At 26.5% G+C, this 23,396-nt stretch overlaps 3 protein-coding genes across 3 annotated transcripts in view; 1 reads left to right on the plus strand and 2 right to left on the minus strand.

The window, feature by feature from the left end:
• LOC111691110 (zinc finger CCCH domain-containing protein 13) overlaps nt 1-23,396 on the plus strand; it is a 41,641-nt gene that overhangs the window by 9,998 nt on the left and 8,247 nt on the right. The window contains exon 2 of the mRNA XM_023453753.2: nt 1,677-1,729. The gene's annotated coding sequence lies outside the window, so the exon portion shown is untranslated. The remainder of the gene's footprint in view (nt 1-1,676; nt 1,730-23,396) is intronic.
• Nucleotides 18,633-20,803, minus strand: LOC111691144 (caspase-3-like). The gene is made up of 4 exons (XM_023453790.2): nt 19,698-20,803; nt 19,209-19,384; nt 18,989-19,145; nt 18,633-18,927 (listed from the first exon to the last, which is right to left on the minus strand). Exons 1-4 carry the CDS (start codon nt 20,035-20,037, stop codon nt 18,653-18,655), a joined length of 948 nt encoding a protein of 315 aa, XP_023309558.2. The 5' UTR covers nt 20,038-20,803; the 3' UTR covers nt 18,633-18,652.
• LOC111691111 (caspase-7-like) lies at nt 22,229-23,308 on the minus strand (the record flags this gene model as incomplete). Its single annotated transcript, XM_023453754.2, has 3 exons — nt 22,229-22,661; nt 22,829-22,988; nt 23,081-23,308. Coding segments are annotated over 3 exons (657 nt in total), but the record flags the coding sequence as incomplete, so codon positions are not given.

Below are 23,396 nucleotides of genomic sequence, written 5' to 3' on the forward strand. Positions count from 1 at the left end.
AGTCTTTATTCTATACTATAGATCAATATGTAGTCTAGACTAAAGATAGGTATAGACTATAGATCAGCCTATAGTCTAGATTATAGATCAGCCTTTAGTTTAGACTATAGAAGAGCCTATAGTCTAGACTATAGATAAGCATATATTCCAGACTATAGATCAATATATAGTCTGGACTATAGATTAGTATATAGTCTAAACTATAAATCAGTATATAGTCTAGACTATAGATCAGAGTATAGTCTAGACTATTGATCAGAGTATAGTCTAGACTATAGATCAGAGTATAGTCTAGACTATAGATCAGAGTATAGTCTAGACTATAGATCAGAGTATAGTCTAGACTATAGATCAGAGTATAGTCTAGACTATAGATCAGAGTATAGTCTAGACTATAGATCAGAGTATAGTCTAGACTATAGATCAGAGTATAGTCTAGACTATAGATCAGAGTATAGTCTAGACTATAGATCAGAGTATAGTCTAGACTATAGATCAGAGTATAGTCTAGACTATAGATCAGAGTATAGTCTAGACTATAGATCAGAGTATAATCTAGACTATAGATCAGAGTATAGTCTAGACTATAGATCAGAGTATAGTCTAGACTATAGATCAGAGTATAGTCTAGACTACAGATCAGAGTATAGTCTTGACTATAGATCAGAGTAAAGTCTAGACTATAGATCAGAGTAAAGTCTAGACTATAGATCAGAGTAAAGTTTAGACTATAGATCAGAATATAGTCTAGACTATAGATCAAAGTATAGCCTAGACTATAAATAAGAGTATAGTCTAGATTATAGATCAGATCAGTTTATAGTCTAGTATAGATAAGTCTAGATTATAGATCAGATCAGTTTATAGTCTAGATTATAGATCAGTCTATAGTCTTGATTATAGATCAGTCTAGACTATAGATCAGTATAAAATACATACTATAGATCAGTATACATTCCAGACTATAGATCAATCTATAAATCAGTTTACAAGAGAAATTTCTGTAGTTTGTGATCTAGTCAAGATAAAATATCAAATGCAAGAAATTTATATCTCTTTATGTTTTATCTTTTAAAGTCTAAACAAAATAGATAAAAAAGTTTTCATATTAGTCTTTTGATTTAACTATTTAGTATATATTTAAGATTGATAATCAAAATCGAAATTATATATACATACAAGGTCTAACAAATAATGTTAAATTCTAGTTTTTGACAAGAAATGAATAAATTTTTTACAGATTTCTTAATATTAAATTTTACATTTGTAAAATATCAGTTGTAAATTGTAGGATCACGTTATAATACCCCTTGTCATAATTACGATCAAATGGTGAATTTGATTTCGATTTTTCGAAATTTATCAATTTAGTTTTAATCAGTTCCCCAGGTTGAGAACAAATAGGTCTGCTGCAAGATCAGTGTGCAAATTTTGAAATCATTAAGTCTATAGGTAAAACCGAAAAAAAGTTATACACAAGTTATTCAAGTTTAATATCGAAAAGTGAATCCCAATATTTTTCCATTATAGATAAGTCAATGCAATATCAAATAGATATATCTCGATATTGTCAATGATCATTTGATTGCCTTTTGCAAGATTTTCGACTCTTTGGAAGTTAATACTATATATTTTTTAATTACTAAAACTTTATAACCTTTTTTTCTTCTTTTCAGTGCTCTTTTCTCCAAATTTCGGTACATGTCCTAACCGATTATTTGAAAATCATGTAAGTACTTAAATTTTTGTACATATCTAATATTTTGTAACCTGCTTAACTATAAAATAGTTGACAACACTGTTGTTTATGGCAAAACAAACTTACATAAATATCTACCCTGCAGCATTACCACTTGTTGTAGGAATTTTTTTACGATCGTGCGTGACTAGCAATAATTTTCTTTGTTGCAATTTTATATTTTCTAATTTTGTTTTTCATAGATTTAAGCAGATCATTTAAGGAGTCTATTTATTACTGTTGCAAATGTTTTAATTGGATTTTAGGGAACTAAAAAACACCACAAGTTTTGATTTTGATAGGAAATTGATCTCTATTTAAAACAGTTTATTTTTTAATTCAACTATATAATTTTGAATTTGTTTTTACTTTCTTTTTATTCAGTACTGATCTGTTCGGTACCGATCTGATTTTGAGTTTTCTTTATTTTATTATGGATCAGTGATTTGTCTTCTGTTGTTTTTAAGTTTTACGAAGGGATTAAATGTACTGATCGTACTTTTGCGGTGGATTTGATTTATGTTTTCTTTTGAGGTTCTACGATCATATTAAATTTACTGATCAGGTTTTATTTATTAAATTCAGACGATCGATGTCAGTTTTCTATGGACATTCAAACGCGATCCTTCTTACTCTCGATCTTATTTTTAGCATATCTTTTTGTGTTTTTAGAAATGATTCTTTTCAAACTCTGCCTTTATGGCAAAATTATAATTTATTGACCTAGCTATTTTCTATCAAGAAAAAGTATGTTAATTGCACTCTGAGTGTCAATTTCACATAATGATCAATACAGCAAAGAATTATATTGCCACAGTTTTATAAATATTTCTAAAACTTTCCTCATGCAACAGCAACCAATTTTCAGAAAGCTGAAAAATCTATTGCTAATGATTTTTGTTTAAATTTGGTTTACATTCGACTTAAAGATAGTTACTCTCAGCTACTGGCGGCTATGCGTGTCGATCACTGATCTAGAACCACTACAAATAAGAGATTTCACAAAATAATAGAAATTATTTTTGTTTTTTGTAAACAGCTTGATATATTCTAAATTCTCCTTAAGTAATCCGATAATGATGATGTTCATGTTAATGATCAATGGAAAACGAAAAAAAAACGAAAACAACTAAAAATTTAAGTTAATACTACAACATACCAGTTTCACATGATTGCATTTTTATACATGATGCATCAAAATACAATACAATATTTTGTATGGATTTGTTGTTTTAGTATTTAAGTTTTTTTTTAGTTTTTTGTTGTTTTTGTATTTTAGCAAAGTTGTTAAACGACACTAGTATGGTATCTTTGGTGTTTTGTTATTTTAGCTCATTTTTTTAATATTGTTGTACTCAATATGAATAAAATGCAAAAAAAGAATAAAGAAAAATATTGACTAAAATACTTCCTTTAATATACAGACAGATATATGCAGTGAGTACCTCGTCGTACTGTATCTGTAACTGCATGTGTTCATATATGTATGTAAATAGCAGTACGCAAATGATACTTATTTATATATCTTTGATTTTCTTTTTATTTGTTATTATTATGTTCATAGATTTTTAATTAAAAAATCAAACTACAACAAAGGTACCACCTGATACGTGTAACCCCCACCACCACCGTCATTATGGTTAAATTACGATCATTCAGGGTGAATATTACACTAAAGTGTTTAACATAATTCACATAATGTGTATTTGTGTTTTAATATTTTTTTATTCATTATGAAATTATGTAAGTTTTTATTAAATTTACTTGTTGCTTTGCAGTTGTTCGTATTTTTTTATTGATTTGGGTTTTTAAATTTTTCTGAGTGCTGTGCTTTGTCAGTTTTAATCTGAACAAAGAAAAACAATTGTAAACTTTACGTTTTAAGTTTTACATTTTAAGGGCATTTGCTAATTTTATTGGCAACATTTGCAATTTTAGTTTGTAAATGTATTCGATTGCAACAAATTTGACTGGATTCTAGTTCAGTTCTAGTACAGTTCATGTTCAGTTCTAGTTCAGTTCTAGTTCAGTTCTAGTTCAGTTCTAGTTCAGTTCTAGTTCAGTTCTAGTTCAGTTCTAGTTCAGTTCTAGTTCAGTTCTAGTTCAGTTCTTGTTTAGTTCTAGTTCAGTTCTAGTTTAGTTCTAGCTCAGTTCTAGTTCAGTTCTAGTTCAGTTCTAGTTCAGTTCTAGTTCAGTTCTAGTTCAGTTCTAGTTCAGTTCTAGTTCAGTTCTAGTTCAGTTCTAGTTCAGTACTAGTTCAGTTCTAGTTCAGTTCTAGTTCAGTTCTATTTCAGTACTAGTTCAGTTCTAGTTCTAGTTTATTATTGAAAATTTTCTTTAAAACAGAAATTTATCCAAAAAATTCATTGAAATGTAGCTATAGTCTATAACAGTTTTGAGTCATTAAATTGAATACATTTTTTTCGAAAACAAATAACTTTCATTTTTAAAAATTTCAAAAACTAAAATCTTTTTTAACACCTTTGTAGAAAAAACCCCAACTTAAGTCACACCTAAACTCATTACTAAAAATATTGACATTTTATTTGAAAGTTTTTTTTTTTTTATTTCAAATCTTTGTTTATAAAATGTTTTCATAATAGTTTAGAAAATAACACTCTACAATTCAGTCAGTCACTCACGCCATCGTTTAAATTCTAATATTTTATTTCGTACATGACCTAAGAAATCGTGTCGTTACTCCAACACTAATTACCAGAGATTTCCACACGAAACTGTTATAAAACTATGAAATAGTTGTTAGTTTTTTTTTGAATTTTTTTCAAACTTTTTTTCAATGTTGTTATTGTAATAAGATAATTAATTACACGCATTGTGCTGGGGACACTACAACCAAAAATAAAAACAGCTGTTTTTCGGTACATTTTGGCAATTTGTAACTTGTCCATTTTAATTCAATTTGAAATTGTTGTGATGTCATGTTGATTTTGTTTTTTGAAATTGCAAAACACTTTCTAAAAAAAGATGTTTTAAGTAATTTTTAAACAATTACTTTTGTTCATTATTGAGCTTAATGTTTATTGAATTTTTTTTAATTCTGTAATTTAGAGATTATTGATTTCAATTTCTATGATTTATTAATTATTTAGAAAGTAAGTTGCCAAAACTAGTTGGCAAAGCGCTAATAGTGCTCAAAGTAAAATTAACGATTTTCCCAGTATAACCACTTAACTAGTTATAATTTAAAATATTGTTAATGCAACTTGTTTCTAATAAAAATCAACATTTTATTTGAGTTTATTTTGTCTATAATTTCAAGTGACATTTTAAATTTATTGTAAATAATTTTAATAACTTTTAGTAAAAGATCAAAAATTAACCTATTAGTTTTATAAAACTTTTTTTCTTTGAATTTTTTTTTTTAAATTTATTGAAAAAACAACTGTGTGAGTGTCTTCATTCATATTTGTGAATTTCTGTGAATCATTTAGTGCAGAGAAGGAGAGGAAGTTGTATAAGACTTTTGAACAATATTGATTTTTGAATTGATCTTTTCTTATTTGTTTATTGTTATTATTGATGCTGCTTCTTTTAAAGTTCATGGCATCTTCCGTTAACATTAAGATTTTGTCGTTTCTTTTTTTTACAAAAACATAATATTTTGTTTTTTTCCTTAAACAAGTCGAAAACAAACAAATTTAAAGTTTAAACTTTAATGTTAAATAGCTAAACATCAACAACAACAACAACAAATTAAAATAAATAACAAAGAATACAATTTGAAAAATGTCAGCAATTGTTATTTAAATTTAAAATCAGTTTTGTTGTATTTTTTCTCAAAAAACATTTTTTTTGTTTGATTTTAATGTGCCAAACCAGCAACTAACAAACAGATTTTGAAATCCAAGGTGTGTGTTTGTGCTTGTTTAGCTTCATTAAAATCTATACATTCATTCCGAAAAGTTTAGTTTGTTATTTTCAAAAGGTCTATTTAATGTCTTTTCATTATAATGATTGAACATATATTTCAAAACTTATTTATTTTTTTAATTTTATAGTAATAGTCTTTAAAAGCAAAAAAAAAAACAAAAATTAGCATTAACAAAAATTATACGTTTTTTTTCTTTAAGTTTATGTTTAATTATTTCTTAATAAACGTTCATTTGCATATTAAAAAGTCTCATCAGAAATTACTAAAAAAATAAATAAACAAAACTTGACACTTGGATTCATTCATTGATTTCACTTTGGCTGAAATGACAACAATACTTGTAATTCATAGTCGTTACAAGTCATGCTTATAATGTTTATAGCGAGTAGTAGTAGTAGTATCAACTCCCTCAGCAGTTGCATTAAGGAATGCACTCATGTAATTGTGGGCATATTATGCATATTTTTTTTAAATTTTGGCATCAATACATAAATATTTGAATAATTTTTGTTAAATATTTGTTAAAAAGTCTTGACAAATTCATATTCTTTGTAGGTTGTAAAATTTTTTAATTTGAGTTCATTAATAACACATTTTAACGTGAAATAAAAATGCTTTAGCAAACACTACATCATAGTCAAATATTACATACTGTAGTTAATGCTACAGTTATGGCTTGAGACTATACTAAAGTCCGGTCTTTAGTCCATAACCAGGATTTTAATTTATCATAAGGTTAAAACAATAGTTTATAATACTATTCTATAGTAAAGACTTTAGTCTATTCTATAGTAAAGACTTTAGTCTATTCTATAGTAAGGACTTTAGTCTATTCTATAGTATTCCATTTTATAGTAAAGACTTTAGTCTATACTATAGTAAAGACTGTAAATTCTATAGTAAAGACTTTAGTCTAATAAAGACTTTAGTCTATTCTATAGTAAAGACTTTAGTCTAGTAAAGACTTTAGTCTATTCTATAGTAAAGACTTCAGTCTATTCTATAGTAAAGACTTTAGTCTATTCTATAGTAAAGACTTTAGTCTATTCTATAGTAAAAACTTTAGTCTATTCTATAGTAAAGACTTTAGTCTATACTATAGTAAAGACTTTAGTCTATTCTATAGTAAATACTTTAGTCTATTCTATAGTAAAGACTTTAGTCTATTCTATAGTAAAGACTTTAGTCTATACTATAGTAAAGACTTTAGTCTATTCTATATTAAAGACTTTAGTCTATTCTATAGTATTCCATTTTATAGTAAAGACTTTAGTCTATACTATAGTAAAGACTGTAGTCTATTCTATGGTAAAGACTTTAGTCTATTCTATAGTAAAGACTTTAGTCTATTCTATAGTAAAGACTTTAGTCTATACTATAGTAAAGACTTCAGTCTATTCTATAGTAAAGACTTTAGTCTATTCTATAGTAAAGACTTTAGTCTATTCTATAGTAAAGACTTTAGTCTATTCTATAGTAAAGAATTAAGTCTATACTATAGTAAAGACTTTAGTCTAATAAAGACTTTAGTCTAATAAAGACTTTAGTCTAGTAAAGACTTTAGTCTATTCTATAGTAAAGACTTCAGTCTATTCTATAGTAAAGACTTTAGTCTATTCAATAGTAAATACTTTAGTCTATTCTATAGTAAAGATTTTAGTCTATTCTATAGTAAATACTTTAGTCTATTATATAGTAAAGACTTTAGTCTATTCTATAGTAAAGACTTTAGTCTATACTATAGTAAAGACTTTAGTCTATTCTATATTAAAGACTTTAGTCTATTCTATATTAAAGACTTTAGTCTATTCTATAGTATTCCATTTTATAGTAAAGACTTTAGTCTATACTATAGTAAAGACTGTAGTCTATTCTATGGTAAAGACTTTAGTCTATTCTATAGTAAAGACTTTAGTCTAATAAAGACTTTAGTCTAGTAAAGACTTTAGTCTATTCTATAGTAAAGACTTCAGTCTATTCTATAGTAAAGACTTTAGTCTATTCTATAGTAAAGACTTTAGTCTATTCTATAGTAAAGACTTTAGTCTATTCTATAGTAAAGACTTTAGTCTATACTATAGTAAAGACTTTAGTCTATTCTATAGTAAATACTTTAGTCTATTATATAGTAAAGACTTTAGTCTATTCTATAGTAAAGACTTTAGTCTATACTATAGTAAAGACTTTAGTCTATTCTATATTAAAGACTTTAGTCTATACTATAGTAAAGACTTTAGTCTATTCTATAGTATTCCATTTTATAGTAAAGACTTTAGTCTATACTATAGTATTCCATTTTATAGTAAAGACTTTAGTCTATACTATAGTAAAGACTGTAGTCTATTCTATGGTAAAGACTTTAGTCTATTCTATAGTAAAGACTTTAGTCTATTCTATAGTAAAAACTTTAGTCTATACTATATTAAAAACTTTAGTCTGTACTATAGTAAAGACTTTAGTCTATACTATAGTAAAGACTTTAGTCTATTCTATAGTAAAGACTTTTGTCTATACTATAGTAAAGACTTTAGTCTATTCTATAGTAAAGACTTTAGTCTATTCTATAGTAAAGGCTTTAGTCTATGCTATAGTAGAGACTTTAGTCTTTACTATAGTAAAGACTTTAGTCTATACTATAGTAAGTACAAACTTTAGTCTATACTATAGTAAAGACTTTTGTTTATACTATAGTAAAGGCTTTAGTCTATACTATAGTAATGACTTTAGTCTATACTATAGTAATGACTTTAGTCTATACTATAGTAAAGACTTCAGTTCATACTACAGCCAAGACTTTAGTCCATACTAAAGACAAGATTTTAGTGTATGGTCAATAATATGGTAAAGGCATTAGTTCATACTATTGTAAAGTCTTTAGTCCAGTTTTTATAGTCAAGATTCCTTATAAAGAGTATTGTCATATAAACAATTTCCTCTTTTCTTTAATAATTTATTGATTTATGTGTATATACCCAATACACATGTATTACCACATTATTATTAAATTTTAACAAAAAAAAATTAATAAATAATTTAAAATTTTCAAATATATAAATTTTTTTGTTAATTTTAAACTAGTACACATGATTTGTTTTATAGCTGAACACTTTCTCCCCAATTTATTTTTTATATATAGATAAAAATAAAAAAGACTTACATATAGCCAGAGTATTTACTTTTTCCAAACACTCATAGTCATCATATTACTTTTGTTAACTGAAATATTTCTATTGTCGTTGTAAAGGCAAAAACAAAAAAAAATTATAAAATTAATAAATAAATTAATAATAAAAAAATATGTATGTTTACGTTTTATATAAAAACAAAACAAAAAGTAAACTCGCAACTTTAAAAAAAAACAATATTGAAGAAATCGGCGAAGTAACAAAAAATTGTAAAAGAAAAAACTAACTTGACGTATGATCTTGGTATTAATTAATTCAATACAATGAATGTCTTTTATAATAAAAACCCATAAAAGTCAAAACTAAACACGCCACAATATCAAAAATACACATATTGCAGTAAAACGCTCATAAAATCCCTTGTTCGTTAACGTATCTGGCAGATATTATACACTTGTAATTATCTGTAGTGAATTAAAACTTCACTGACTTCAAACGCCCGTCCATACGTCCCCCTTTAAATTTACCAGACTTGATTGTTTTGTCTTTTTTTTTTTTTTTTTTTTTTGAGTGCTAAAACTTAATAACAATAGTTGGGAGAGTACAATAACAAGACTTGACTGAACTGAAACAAGTCAGCCAGTTGAAGTGGTATTATTACTATTACATCATCTCATAACTTTTGCAAAGAAATAATCAGAAAAATCAGAGAAAAAAAAGACAACACTACCAACAATCTTTAAGATAGTTTTATAAAATTTCCAAATACAATAACCAACTAAATAAATCATAAAATAAAATTGACCAACATTTGAAGCTCCCTATTTCGGGGCCAATGAATAACCAATTTGACTCAATGAATGAGTTCAAACCAAGCGATGCTAAAGCCAACGACGACAAACATTTTACAAATTTATTTTGTAGATCATTCAAAATAAATGGATTCCATTGAGACTTGGGGCCATAATTGTAATTCTTACAAAATTCAAACAGAAGTTGTTAAATTAAAAATTAACTAATTTCACAACTTCCTTTAAGATTTTATTTCTATGGATTTTGTTTCTATTTAAGACAAAAATTCACACGTTATTTTTCACTATAAATTTCAGGGACCATTTCAAATTGATTTAATCATATTTAATAGTTATTTTTTGTTATAGGAAACATATTGATAAAAAAATATATTTAAAAATAATTCAGTTTCCTTTAATTTGCTGCACCTATTACATAAAATTTTAATTTTTAAATTTTTGTTTTATTTTTATTTTCTATAGACAATGTTTAAATTATCATACAAATTTATTTTTATGCTTAATTTTAATATTGTATAACAATTTTGAAAAAAAAAAGGTTTAAAGATTTAATTTGATCAGTTTATTGAATAATGTGTATTGCTTTTTCAAAATGTTTTATTTTTTTAATAAAATAATTTATGCCATTCTTTTGTAAGAAAAAGCTAATAAAAGAAAATAAAATTTGGATTTTTTCAAACAAAATCATTAGCATTATATACAGTTATAATGAATATATTTAGGCAATAAATTTGCTTGGTGATATTACATAAAATTTGGGAAAAGCAAATGGTCATCAGACAAATAATTTAGTCATGACCATATAGTTGTCTTGACGTTAGTCCGCATTAGTTATAATAATTTATTTAAAACAAATCAGATGAATAAAGATTTCTCTGTAGACTATAGACAGAACTACAGTCTTGTCTGCAGTCTCGTCAGTAATTTTGTCTGTTATCCGGACTTGCCTATAGTCTGGATTAGGTATTGTCTTGTCTTGTTTTTAATCCGTATTATAATCTAAACTATAATATTATCTATAGTCTACATAATAGTCTTGGATGGGCTAAAAACTTGTTTTTGGTCTGGACTTTACTCTCGTCTATAGTCTGAACTATAGTGTTACTGAAGTATTATCTATAGTCTACACTATAGCCTTGTCTTTATTGTGGACTATATCTGTGTTTATAGTCAAGTCTTGATTATAGTCTTGTCTATAGTCTAAACAATGGTCATTCCTATGATCATGTCTATTGTCTGCACTATAGTCTTACTGTAGTCTTGTCTATAGTGTGAATTCTAGTCTAGACCATAGTCTTGCTGTAGTATTTGCTATAGTCTTGTGTTTAGTCTGAAAAGTCTTGTTGTAGTCTTGGGTTTAGTCTTGATTATAGTCTAGATTATAGTTTTGTCTTTAGTATAGATTTTAGTCTTATCTTTCGTCTACACAATAGTATTTTCTATAAACTGGGCTATAGTTTACAAAATGGTCTTTGCTATGATCTTGTCTATAGTCCTACTGTAGTCTTGTCTCTAGTCTGGATTGTAGTCAACTCTTTAATCTACACAATCGTATTTTCTACAGACTGGGCTGTAATCTTATCTATAGTCTTGTATGGATAATGATATTATATATAGTGCCTATAATCTGGATTATATTCTTGTTTATAGTCTACACAATAGACTTTTCTATAGTTTGGACTATAATTTTGTCTATAGTCTTTTTCTAAATATAATGAGGATTGTAGTATTGTTTTTAGTCTGAACTCTAGTATTGTCTATAGTCTAGAATATAGTATTGTCATTAATGAGGACTACAGAATGGACAACACAATAGTCTTGTCTATATATAATCTGAACAGTACATATTATTGTTTATAGTCTACAAAATATTTAGTCTTTTTTATAGTATTGTCTAGTCTTTAGTCTAAACATCTGTATTGTCTATAGCCTGAACCGTAGTATGGCCTATATTCTAGTCCACAGTCATGTCTTTAGTCTACACAATAATCTTCTATAGTCTGGTATATGGTATCTCATGTAATATATAGCTTGTCTTAGTCTGGATTGTAATATTTTCTTTAATATGGATTATACACAATATTTGAACAATAGTGTGATCTATATTGCAGACTGTAATCTTGTCTATGATTGATCTTGATTGTGATATAGTTTCGCCCATAGTTTTATCTTTAGTTAGGGCTGAAGTCTCGTCTAAAGTCTAAACTAAAAGTTTGTGTGTAATCCACACTATAGTCTTAACTATAACCTGACTTTAGTCTATGTAGTCTGAACTTTAGTGTTGTTCCGTCTAGAGTCTATACTATTGTATTAAATATAGCATCGACTATATTCTTGACTTCTCAATTCTAAATTTTAACTTTACTTTTAATTAATTTCTTTTCCTCCATACTGTTACAAAGTTTTTGTCCAAGATGTATTAACTTATGACATTGTAACAAGAACCAGTTTAAGTTAAAGCGCCAGGCAAATTTTACTTAATTTTACAGTTAAAACACAAAACTAGTTAAAACTGTCATAAAAATTTAAGTCACACAAACTTTTTCTAATAGCTCCATACAAAGTTAAAGCGGAAAAAAAATCAAAACAAACGAAAAAAAGGAAAACTTAAGAAAAAATGTTGTTGGCACAACAATTTAAATTCAAAAAGAATTAAATAAAATTAAATAAAGTTAGTAAGACAAGCCGTTTAAATGTCTGTCTAATATTAAACTGGTCATTTTCAGGTATTTTTCTTTTTCAAATGAAAGTGACTGTTATTTTTTTCTGTTTATGTTTGTTGTTGATATTTTTAAAATGTTGTTGTTACTGTTATTACTTTGGCATGTGTGTTTTGCTTCTTTTTTTTTGACAATTGGCAATAATAACCGCAATTACAAAAATAATAATAACAACAACATATAACTAGATTCATATACTTTCATTCGAAATGAATTGAAAGAAATACGACAACAACAATGACAACAACAACTGAACAAAATAATTTCACACGTAATTATTCAATTTGCATTCAATTTCTTCTCCTTCTACACGTACTAACATATACACACACACTACTTTGGAGTCAGTTTTGTTAGATTTATTTTATGTCTTTTTTTCTCTCTTTTTTTTGTGATGATCGGTTTACAACCGAAACAAAAACAAAATTTAGCAAGGAGAAATGCGATTTAGTACTTTTTGTTTATGAGCACATGATGATGATCTACTTTTACTTAAATTTAAAACTTGTTACCACAAAGATAATAAAAATTTTAACAATTTTTAAATACCTATTGGTTTCATGTGAGGAGACAAGTGATTTTATTTATGTCTTTAGCACAAAAGAATGTTTAAGTGTTTAAGATTTTTATTGACTGAAAAACAGTTAATACAAATTCAACTCAAGTATAAGTTTAAATCTGGGGCATCCCCTTGATGCATATATAGTTCCTTAGAAATTTGATGTTTGATAAATTTTATTTTTTTTTTAGAAAGTTTTCGATTAATATATTTCGTTAATAGCAAAATTTCGATAAATATTTTTTTTTCCTAAAAAATATTTGCAAAATTTTATTTTTAAAAAATTTTCTTTTTATAAAAAAATTCCATTTTCTATAAATTTTCATTTTTATATAAAACGTTTGGAAAATATGGAAGTATTTTGATAAATTTTCATTTTTAGAAAACTATAACAAGTTTTCGATAAGTTTTCATTCTATAGAAAATTTTCAATAAATTTTGTTATAATTGAAAATTTTTGATTTTTTTATTTAGAAAATTTTTTGTTGAATTTTCTTTCTATAGGAACTTTTCGATAAATTTTCCTTCTATAGAGAATTTTTAATAAATTTTCTTTTTCTTCTATAGAAAATGTTAGATCAATTTTATTTTTATAGAAAATGTTCGATAAATTTTCCTTCTATAGAAAATTTACGAAAAATTTTTTTCTATAGAAACTTTTCAAATAACCTTCAATAGAAAACTTTAGATAGTTAGTTAATTTGAAAGGAGGATGTACATACATATACATCAAATCCGAAGAAATACACCTAAGCCTCTATCGGGCATGTTGTGCGTTCCTTAACCAGTGCCACAGGTGAGAATCGAACCCACCACCTCCGGTCTACTAGACTAGAACACTAACCACTAACCTATCAGAGGCCAACTTTCGATAAATTTTCTTTATATTAAAAATTTATGTTAAATTTTCATTCTATAGAAACTTTTCGATAAATTTTCTTTCTATAGAAAACTTTTAATAAATTTTCTTTCTATAGACAATTTTGGATCAATTTTCTTTCTATTAAAACTTTTCGATAAATTTTTCTTCTATAGAGAATTTTTAATAAAATTCTTTTCCTTCTATAGAAAATTTACGAACAATTTTTGTTCTATAGAAACTTTTTATTAAATTTTCATTTTATAAAAACTTTTCGCTCGATTTTCTTTCTATAGAAAACTTTCTGATCAACTTTTATTCTATTAAAAAATGTTGATAAATTTTCTTTCTTTAAAAATTTTTAACCAATTTCTTGTCTGATTTTAAATAAAAAAAAAAACAAAAATTTATTAACAGTATTATTTTCAAAAATATATAAGTATTTATTTCTCTTTTGTCAGCTACATGACAAATCTATCAAAGTAACAAATTTCAATCGGTAAATGGGGTAATCAACCCACATACCCAAACATGCCCCCAAAAAAGAAATAAACATTCAAAAAACACCCATTAATAAACACTTTACCGACTTTCATACACAGATACATATGTACATATGTATGTATATACATATATACGAATAAATCTACAAATTATTGTAGGAATTTAGTAAAAATAAGTAAAATGAAAACTTTTGTAAAATAACAATAATAAAAAAACAAACTTCACCTTTAAGTAAAAAATGTTAATTTTTTGGATGAGTATTCAATTTTTATTTATATTTTTTCGTTTAGAGTGCAACACACACACACGCTCGCACACAGATTTGACTTTCGCTAATTTGGTACAAAGAAAACAAAAAAACATGAGATGATCAGTTTTATTATTTAGTTTTTTTATTTATTTCGATTTTTTTATTATATTTATTTTAAACAATATTTCATGAATACGAATACCTGCCAGTCGGTCTGTCTGTCTGACTGCCTAACAAAAATAACACACCTGTAGCAAAATGTTAAACAATACCACTTGTAGTTGTTGTAGCTGCTGCTCTTGTTGGTTGTTTTCTTATGCCGCCCCTTGCTTACCTTCTTGTTGGCAACAATCAACAGCAACAGCCACCATCAACAGCAGCAACAACACAATAACCAGCAACCTTATATACAATCAACTTGTTGTACTTGTCTGATGACTATTTTTATTGTTTTTCAGAGTTATTGTAGTTTTACTAAAGTGGCGTAGAAAGCGAAAAAGCCAATCGTTTTAACGAAAATTTATGAGATTCTCAAACTTTTATTTGGTAGCATAATATTTAAAGAACAATTTCGATAGAAATTTTTTATAGAAACTTTTTGTTAATTTTTTTTATAAACTTTTAAATTTTCCTTTAAATAAAATTTTCGATAAATTTTCTTTCAATAGACAATAAATAATAAATTTTTCTTTAATGAAAAATTTTCCATAAATTTTTCTTTAATAAAAAATTTTCCATAAATTTTTCTTTAATAAAAAATTTTCGATAAATTTTCCTTTAACAGAAAATTGTCAATAAATTTTTCTTTTAAGAAAATTGTCGATAATTTTTTCTTTTATAGAAAATTTTCGATAAAATTTCCTTTAATAGAAAATTTTCGATAAATTTTTCTTTTATAGAAAATTTTCGATAAATTTTTCTTTTATAGAAAATTTTCGATAAATTTTTCTTTTATAGAAAATTTTCGATAAAATTTCCTTTAATAGAAAATTGTCGATTAATTTTACTTTTATAGAAAATTTTTGATAAATTTTTGTTATATAAAAAACATTCGATAAATTTTCCTTTTATAGAAAATTTTCGACAAGTTTTTATTTTAAAGAAAATTTTTGACAATATTCCTTTTATAGAAATTTTTCAATAAATTTTTCCTTTATAGAATATTTTCGATAAATTTTCCTTTTATAGAAAATTTTCAATAAATTTTCTTTTATAGAAAATTTTCGATTAATATAGTTTTTATAGAACATTATCGATAAATTTTCTTTTTATGGAATACTTTTGATAAATTTTCTTTTTATAGAACATTTTTGATAAATTTTCTTTTATATAAAATATTCGATATTTTTTTTATAGAAAATTTTCGATAAATTTTCTTTTGTAGAATATTTTCGATAAATTTTCTTTTTGTAGAATATTTTCGATAAATTTTCTTTAATAGTAAATTTTCCTTTCATAGATTTTTTTTTCAGAGAATGTTATTGATATTTTTTTAGAAAATATAAGATACATTTTCATTTTATAGAACATTTTCAATAAATGTTTTTTATAGAAAATTTTCGAAAAATTCTCATTTTATAGAACATTTTCGATACATTTTTTTTATTAAATGTTTTCAATAACTTTTTCCATTTATAGAAAATTTTCGACAAATTTTTATCTGATAGAACACTTTCGATAAATTCACTTTTTTTATAGAACATTTGATAAATATTCTTTTTAATAGAAAATGTTCTATCAATTTTGTTTTTATTCGAATAAAAATTTTCGTTAAAATTTTATTTTTCTAAAAAAAATTTGTTTAAATTTCTTTATATAAAACTTTCGTTGAAATATTTTTTTTATAAAAATATTATTAAAAGAAAATTTTCCTTAAAATTTAAATTTTTCGAAAATTTTCCTAAATTCCCGATTTCTACCGTTTGTTTATCACTGTCTCAGTTATTTTCGTTCAACTCTTTTTCCCTTTAACATATGATTATGCTGTTAATATATCAAAACTACAACATATTTACTCTTGGGAACAACAAGTATCAAACAAAATCTAAAGCCATTCATTCCGTCAGTCAGTCAGACAGCCAAACAGCCAGTTAGGCAGCTAGCTAGTGGTGAGGCAGCAGCAAGCAGTCTCCAGATTTTAATGCAAAAGTGCGCACCGCCGCATTGAATCAAACTTAATCTTCTTTGTCGCTATACATTTTCGAACAGTGAAAGTTGAATAAAAATTCATATGTTCACTCTGTTCATTCCATTCATATGTGTTTATGATCATCATCATCACAACAACCTGAAGAAAAATAGCTCCACAATAGCTTTTGGAAAACAACAACAACAGCAACCACAAAACCTCAATGGCATTTCACACTTTTTTTGCTGCTGCTACTTGTAGTTGTTGTAAATTGAACATTCATTCGTACGAAGAAGGAAGGCTGTGACCAAATAAATGTTGTTTAGCTTTTCAACAAAATTAAAGAAAACAAAAATCAAATTAATTAACACCAAACAAAAACCAAACCAAAATTCAAAAAAACTCTTTAAAAATCCAGCGACAAGTTAACGACTTATTTATTTGTTTCGTTTTTAAAAAAAGTTAGTCTCGTTGTTGTTGTTATTTTACTCTCCCTCTCGGCTGGCTGTCGATCTTAGACGATTGCAGCAGATGAACATTTTTTCCACTTTATTACAAGTAATAAAATATTAATGAATATACGAGGGGAGTAATGAAAAGTGCTTTCTTAAAAAATAGTTAAATATTTAAAGTCTAAAGCTGTAAAGTAAAATTGATTTTTTGCAAAAGTTCTTTTTTAGACTGAACTCGTATTTAAAGTAATATGCGTTTACATTTATATAAGTTTACAGGTAGTTAGTTGTAGTATTTAATAAATGTTGTTGTTTTTCTTTTCGGGTCCAATAAACCATAAATATGTGTCGATTTTTAACCGCCTTACTAGACCCCCTTATTGTTGTTGCTTTAAGTCCACAATAACAATAATTCAAAATACAAATTAAAACTCAAAAAATTATGTTATGCAGTTTAAATGAAAGTTTAAAATGAAATTGACAAGTGTTTTTTTTTAAAGGCGTCAACATGGCTGTCATATATTTTTGTTACAAAAAACTCATATGTATGTATGTAAATCAAAAAATTTGGTTTTTTTAACAAAATTCCTAAGAAAATGCATTTGTTTTACTTTTTATTAAGTATTAAAATCTAAGTATTAATTTATAATTACTTTCGTTTTCTTGTTTTAGTCAATTGTGGTTTTGTGGCCTAACGTTACAATTGTGCTTGGTTTGTCTAGTCAAATCAAAACAACAATCGAAAACAATGTTCTAACTGTTCAATTACCCTCCCGTTCTCTTATTTAACAATTGTACATGAAACATTTTTTATTTATGTTTTAAATTTTATTATTTTTTTAACTTCTTTATAAATGATAGTGATAGTGGTATTTAACAATAACAAATTATGTATGTTATACCCTTATTCGAGCAAACATAGTTCAAGGAAAACTAGTTATTATTGTTTTTATTGTTTTTGTATTTCTTGTCAAAGTGGAACTGGTGGTATTTTGTTTTGTGATTTAATAAAGAGCAAAAGCCTTACTTTTATTATTGAACAATTTATAAAAAAGCTTATAAAAAGCTATAAGAAGAAAACTTTTTCGAAAGTTTTCAATAAAAGGAAAACTTGACAATAGTTCTCTATGAAAGGAAAACTTTACAATAGCTTCCTTTAAAAGAAAAACTTGAAAGTTTTCTAAAAAAAAGAACACTGAGAGAAAATGTTTTTCTTTTTTTTTTTTTTTCTTTAAATATGACTTAACGAAGAAATTTTTATTAAAGGAAAACATAACGAAAGTGGAAACACGAAACGAAACATTACTAATAAAAAGAGAACTTCCTATAAAACCAAAACTTGACGAAAATTTTCAAGGAGTTAAAGAAAACTGGCTAGTTTTGAAAACTAAACGTTTTCTATGAAAAGAAAACTTAACGAAAGTTTTCTATTAAAAGAAAACTAAACAAACGTTTTTTTATGAAAAGAAAACTTAACGAATGTTTTCTATGAAAAGAAAACTTAGACAAAAATTTCTTTAAAAAGAAAGCATAACGAAAGTTTTTTATAAAAGAAAAATTTATCGAAAATTTTCTAAATTATGAATTTTTTTTTAATTTTCTTTAATAAAAATTTATAATTTATTGATTTGTGCATTTTTAACTCTCAAATAAAATGTCTTCGTTAGAGTCGATAAAAAATTAGGCATTTCTTTCTTTTGATCGAGTGCTTCATATTCACTAAACGATTGATACTCGTAGGCTACTTTACGATTAACAGCCGTTAGCAGGCGTAGTAATTCAGCACCCTTTCCGGCAGCGGCTTCATTAGTGGCGGCTTCATTTAGGACCGAACACAAACTCTGTATAAACCATGAACCATTTTCAATGTTACGAAAAGAGCTATATTCTTAATGCAATGAAAAACAGAAGATAGAATAAATTCTGTGTTATTTAAAATCTTAACTTACTTTCAAATGTTGAAAACATTATTAATATATCGGCAGTATTTGGTATAACATAAGCAAATTTGTGTGGTACGTCTGCAGTCTTGACTGTTGGACTTACGAATGACTGTTCTACTCTTGAATAAATTACATATTTGTCTAGATTTTGACCACGACAGGCCTGTAATGAAAAAGATCTGTTCGTAAATACCAAACATCAGACTTTTACGATTTGTATTTTCACCTGTAAGAAAAACAATTTCGGTTTATTTATCAAAGATCTACATTTTTCTCCCAGAAATGAATTCCACAAACGTTCCACAGGATATGAAATATCGCGAGCATATATTCTTCCTTCACAGCCATGAGACATAACAGTTACTACGAGACAATCATTATTGCTATGATCTTCTTGAGCAGCTAAAAGAGAGACAAAAAATAAATGTTTGTCAGATTTAGGTGATTGTCAAAGGTTTGTAAGTCAAACGTAAATCGGATCAGAATTGAATCGTTTCATTTATGAGTAAAATACTCAACAAATATTTACAACATTTTTAAATCTAAGTATATATTATATTATATGACCACATTAACCGCATTATATTAAATACTATATACATGCATAGTTCGGAATTTAAAAATATTACTAACGTAACCATAAATATTTATGCTGTTTCATTAAATCTTGAAATTTATCACAATTACCATATAAAATTTATAAATTTAAACTTACTTTTTGTCAGAACATCACCCAATTCCCTCCATGTCAAATCATTAAAAACTCTAACATCGAAACCGTAATTAAGAAGCGTTTCCTTCATAGCATCACGATCTTTTTCAGTCCCGTCTCTTTGCCGTTCACCCGTTATATATTTATGATTGAAAATAAGCGCTATACCCGCATTTGGATTATCACTGCGATATTCATCTTCATTAGTGGGTCGCGAAATTATTCTTTGTTTCTCATATTGTTTTAAGTCGGTACAGTTGATATCCCATTCGTTACGAATATTGTCAGTTTTTTCATTCTTATCGGGTTTTCTTCTGAACAGTGACAAATCGGTTTGATCCATTATTTTAAATTCCAATTTATTTTACCTTTTTTGTTTTATAAATTAAATTTATATTTATTTGTATTATATTATTAATACATAGTTCATAACTTTTCTTCATGAAAGTATTTTATATACTGCTTTTATAAACAATAATTAATTTAATATGAAACTGTATAAAATGTGAATATTAACCAGGCTTGGAAACATGGAAATATAATAACAAAACCATAAGTAATTGGACTAACTTTAATTTTGTAAAATTTCTAAGACTGAGTTATAGTCATAAACTATTTCCATGATAAGATTTACATTTGTACGATATACATTCATAGATAATGAACGGATTTTCGATTATTAAATTTTAGTGCAAAAAATCACAAAAAATGAAATTTTTTTATAAAAAGGAAACTTATCGAAAATATTTTTTTAGAAATAATTTTAATAAAAACTGAAAGTTTCCAACTCCGGTAAATACACGTATTTAATATTTGTTTTATATTAGAATATATAGCACTTTCCATAACATTGAAAATGGTTTATGGTTTATACAGAATTTATGTTTGTGGATAAATAATGCGGTCACCGGGAAAACCGTTTCTGTCGTAGTTCCTTTATAGTTTAGTTCTATTTCAGTTCTGCCTAAGTTCAAGTTGCGTTCTTATTCAGTTTAACACTAGTTCAGTTCTAATTCAATTCCAGAGCAGTTCTAGTTTAGTACTTGTTTAGTTCTGTTTTCGTTCTAGTTCAGTTTTGGTTCAGTTCTAGTTCAAATCTAGTTCTGGTTCAGTTCTAGTTTAGTTCTAGTTTAGTTCTAGTTTAGTTCTAGTTAAGTTCTAGTTCAGTTCTAGTCCAATTCTATATCAGTTCTAGTTCAGTTCTAGTTCAGTTTTAGTTAAGTTTTAGTTCAGTTCTAGTTCAGTTCTAGTTCAGTTCTACCTGTGTTCTACTTCTGTTCTACTTCAGTTCTAGTTCAGTTCTAGTTCTGTTCTAGTTCAGTTCTAGTTCAGTTCTAGTTCAGTTCTAGTTCAGTTCTAGTTCAGTTCTAGTTCAGTTCTAGTTCAGTTCTAGTTCAGTTCTAGTTCAGTTCTAGTTCAGTTCTAGTTCAGTTCTAGTTCAGTTCTAGTTCAGTTCTAGTTCAGTTCTAGTTCAGTTCTAGTTCAGTTCTAGTTCTGTTCTAGTACTGTTCTAGTTCAGTTCTAGTTCAGTTCTAGTTCAGTTCTAGTTCAGTTCTAGTTCAGTTCTAGTTCAGTTCTAGTTCAGTTCTAGTTCAGTTCTAGTTCAGTTCTAGTTCAGTTCTAGTTCAGTTCTAGTTCAGTTCTAGTTCAGTTCTAGTTCAGTTCTAGTTCAGTTCTAGTTCAGTTCTAGCTCAGTTCTAGTTCAGTTCCAGTTCAGTTCCAGTTCAGTTCCAGTTCAGTTCCAGTTCAGTTCCAGTTCAGTTCTAGTTCAGTTCTAGTTCTGTTCTAGTACTGTTCTAGTTCTGTTCTAGTTCTGTTCTAGTTCTGTTCTAGTTCTGTTCTAGTTCTGTTCTAGTTCTGTTCTAGTTCTGTTCTAGTTCTGTTCTAGTTCTGTTCTAGTTCTGTTCTAGTTCTGTTCTAGTTCTGTTCTAGTTCTGTTCTAGTTCTGTTCTAGTTCTGTTCTAGTTCTTTTCTAGTTTTGTTCCAACTATGTCGATAGTTATTTTAAAAATCTACAATATTAAATTTTGTATATTGCAAAAAGTTCTTATAAATTAAGAATTTAATAACCATTTTATAATTTGTAAGTTCATCTTAAATTTACTTTAATTAAAAAATATTTCAAAAGTTGCGTATACAAAAATTACCGTTTTGTAAGAATGAAGATATTTGTCTTACGTTTCATATAAATCATTCGATACATTTTTCATTTATAGAAGATTTGCTATAAATATTCTTTCTTTTAATAGTGATTATTATCTATTAATAGAAATTATTAATGAATTACATTTCTATAAATCGAAAATCTAAAGTTTTTAATAAAATTTATTTATCAAACGTTATTCTCGTCTATAATCCCCCAAATGTGTTGGGAATGACACATCTAATTTATATCACTAGTTATAATACAAAAGTTATTAAACCATAAAAAATTATTGATAAAACGTTTCAGTTTGTTTTTTATTTAAAAAAAGTAATATTGCGAATATATACAAATAATAAATAAATTTTCATACAACAATAAACACCTTCTAAATTTTATTTGCATGTATGTATGTATGTATGTATGTATGTATGTATGTATGTATGTATGTATGTATGTATGTATGTATGTATTTTGTATAATTTTGATTTGTTTTTTTTTTTTGTCTAATTATGTGGAAAGAAATTTGGTGATTCATTTTTCGAATATGTTTAACTATTGTTGTTGTTTACGTTTAACTCGCAGATAAAAGGTTTTTGTGAGGGTCGATAGAAAATTTGGCATTTCTTTCATTTGATTAAGGGCTTCATATTTAGCATTCGATTGATACTCGTAGGCCACTTTACGATTGACGGTGGTTAGCAAGCGTAACAGTTCAGCGCCTTCTTTAGTAAGAGCTGCACCGGCTGCGGCTTCATTTAGCACGGAACACAAGCTCTGTATAAACCATGAACCATTTTCAACATTGCGGAAAGAGTAATATTCTTAAATAAATATAGAAAAGGAAAGAACACACATACGAATTAGACAAAGAAGAAACAAAGTAAAAAATAAAATAAATAGTAAAATCTACAAAAACAAAAATAGAAAAATAAATAATGCTTTGTTTAACTAAATTCAGTTCAGTTACACTTTAATACGTTTAACCTACTTTCAAATGTGGAATACATAACTAACATATCGGCTGTATTTGGTATCGCATACGTGATTGTGGGTGGCTTCTCTGGTTCTGCATTCACATTGAGTGTACGCGACATGGGCGCAAAGGCATCGTATGTAACGGCCTTTTCTAGATTTTCACCACGACAGGCCTGTTTAATAAAACAAAAATTATTTTTTAGATTAGTTATTAAGTGACAAATGATATATAAATGTCCGAATATCTTTAAGTAAAAATCCTAACCTGTATAAAAAACAATTTCGGTTTATTTATCAACGATTTACAGTTTTCACCCAAAAATGGATTCCATAAACGTTCCACCGGATAGGACATATCACGTGCATATACTTTTCCCTCCATGCCGTGGGACATTACAGTCACTATAAGGCAATCATTGTTGCTGTGATCTTCTTGGGCAGCTGCAAGATAGAACAATATTTTTTTTATTTTAATATGTTCAGAATTGAACACGCATTTATTTATGTTTAATTTTGTTTAAGTAAAATAAGAAAGATCATAAATTATAAGTTCAAGTGCATGGGTTAGGTCATAAAAAATA

Source organism: Lucilia cuprina, chromosome 3 (genome assembly GCF_022045245.1).
Source record: "Lucilia cuprina isolate Lc7/37 chromosome 3, ASM2204524v1, whole genome shotgun sequence".
NCBI classification, from domain to species: domain Eukaryota; kingdom Metazoa; phylum Arthropoda; class Insecta; order Diptera; family Calliphoridae; genus Lucilia; species Lucilia cuprina.

What these genes read in the sequence shown, in the direction of transcription:
- LOC111691144 (XM_023453790.2), bottom strand. Translation starts at nt 20,037, where the DNA reads ATGGATCAAACCGATTTGTCACTGTTCAGAAGAAAACCCGATAAGAAT. An exon ending in CGAAATTGTTTTTCTTACAG is followed by an intron (nt 19,146 to 19,208) that starts GTGAAAATACAA and finishes TTTTCATTACAG; the next exon opens with GCCTGTCGTGGTCAAAATCT. An exon ending in AATGTTTTCAACATTTGAAA is followed by an intron (nt 18,928 to 18,988) that starts GTAAGTTAAGAT and finishes CATTGCATTAAG; the next exon opens with AATATAGCTCTTTTCGTAAC.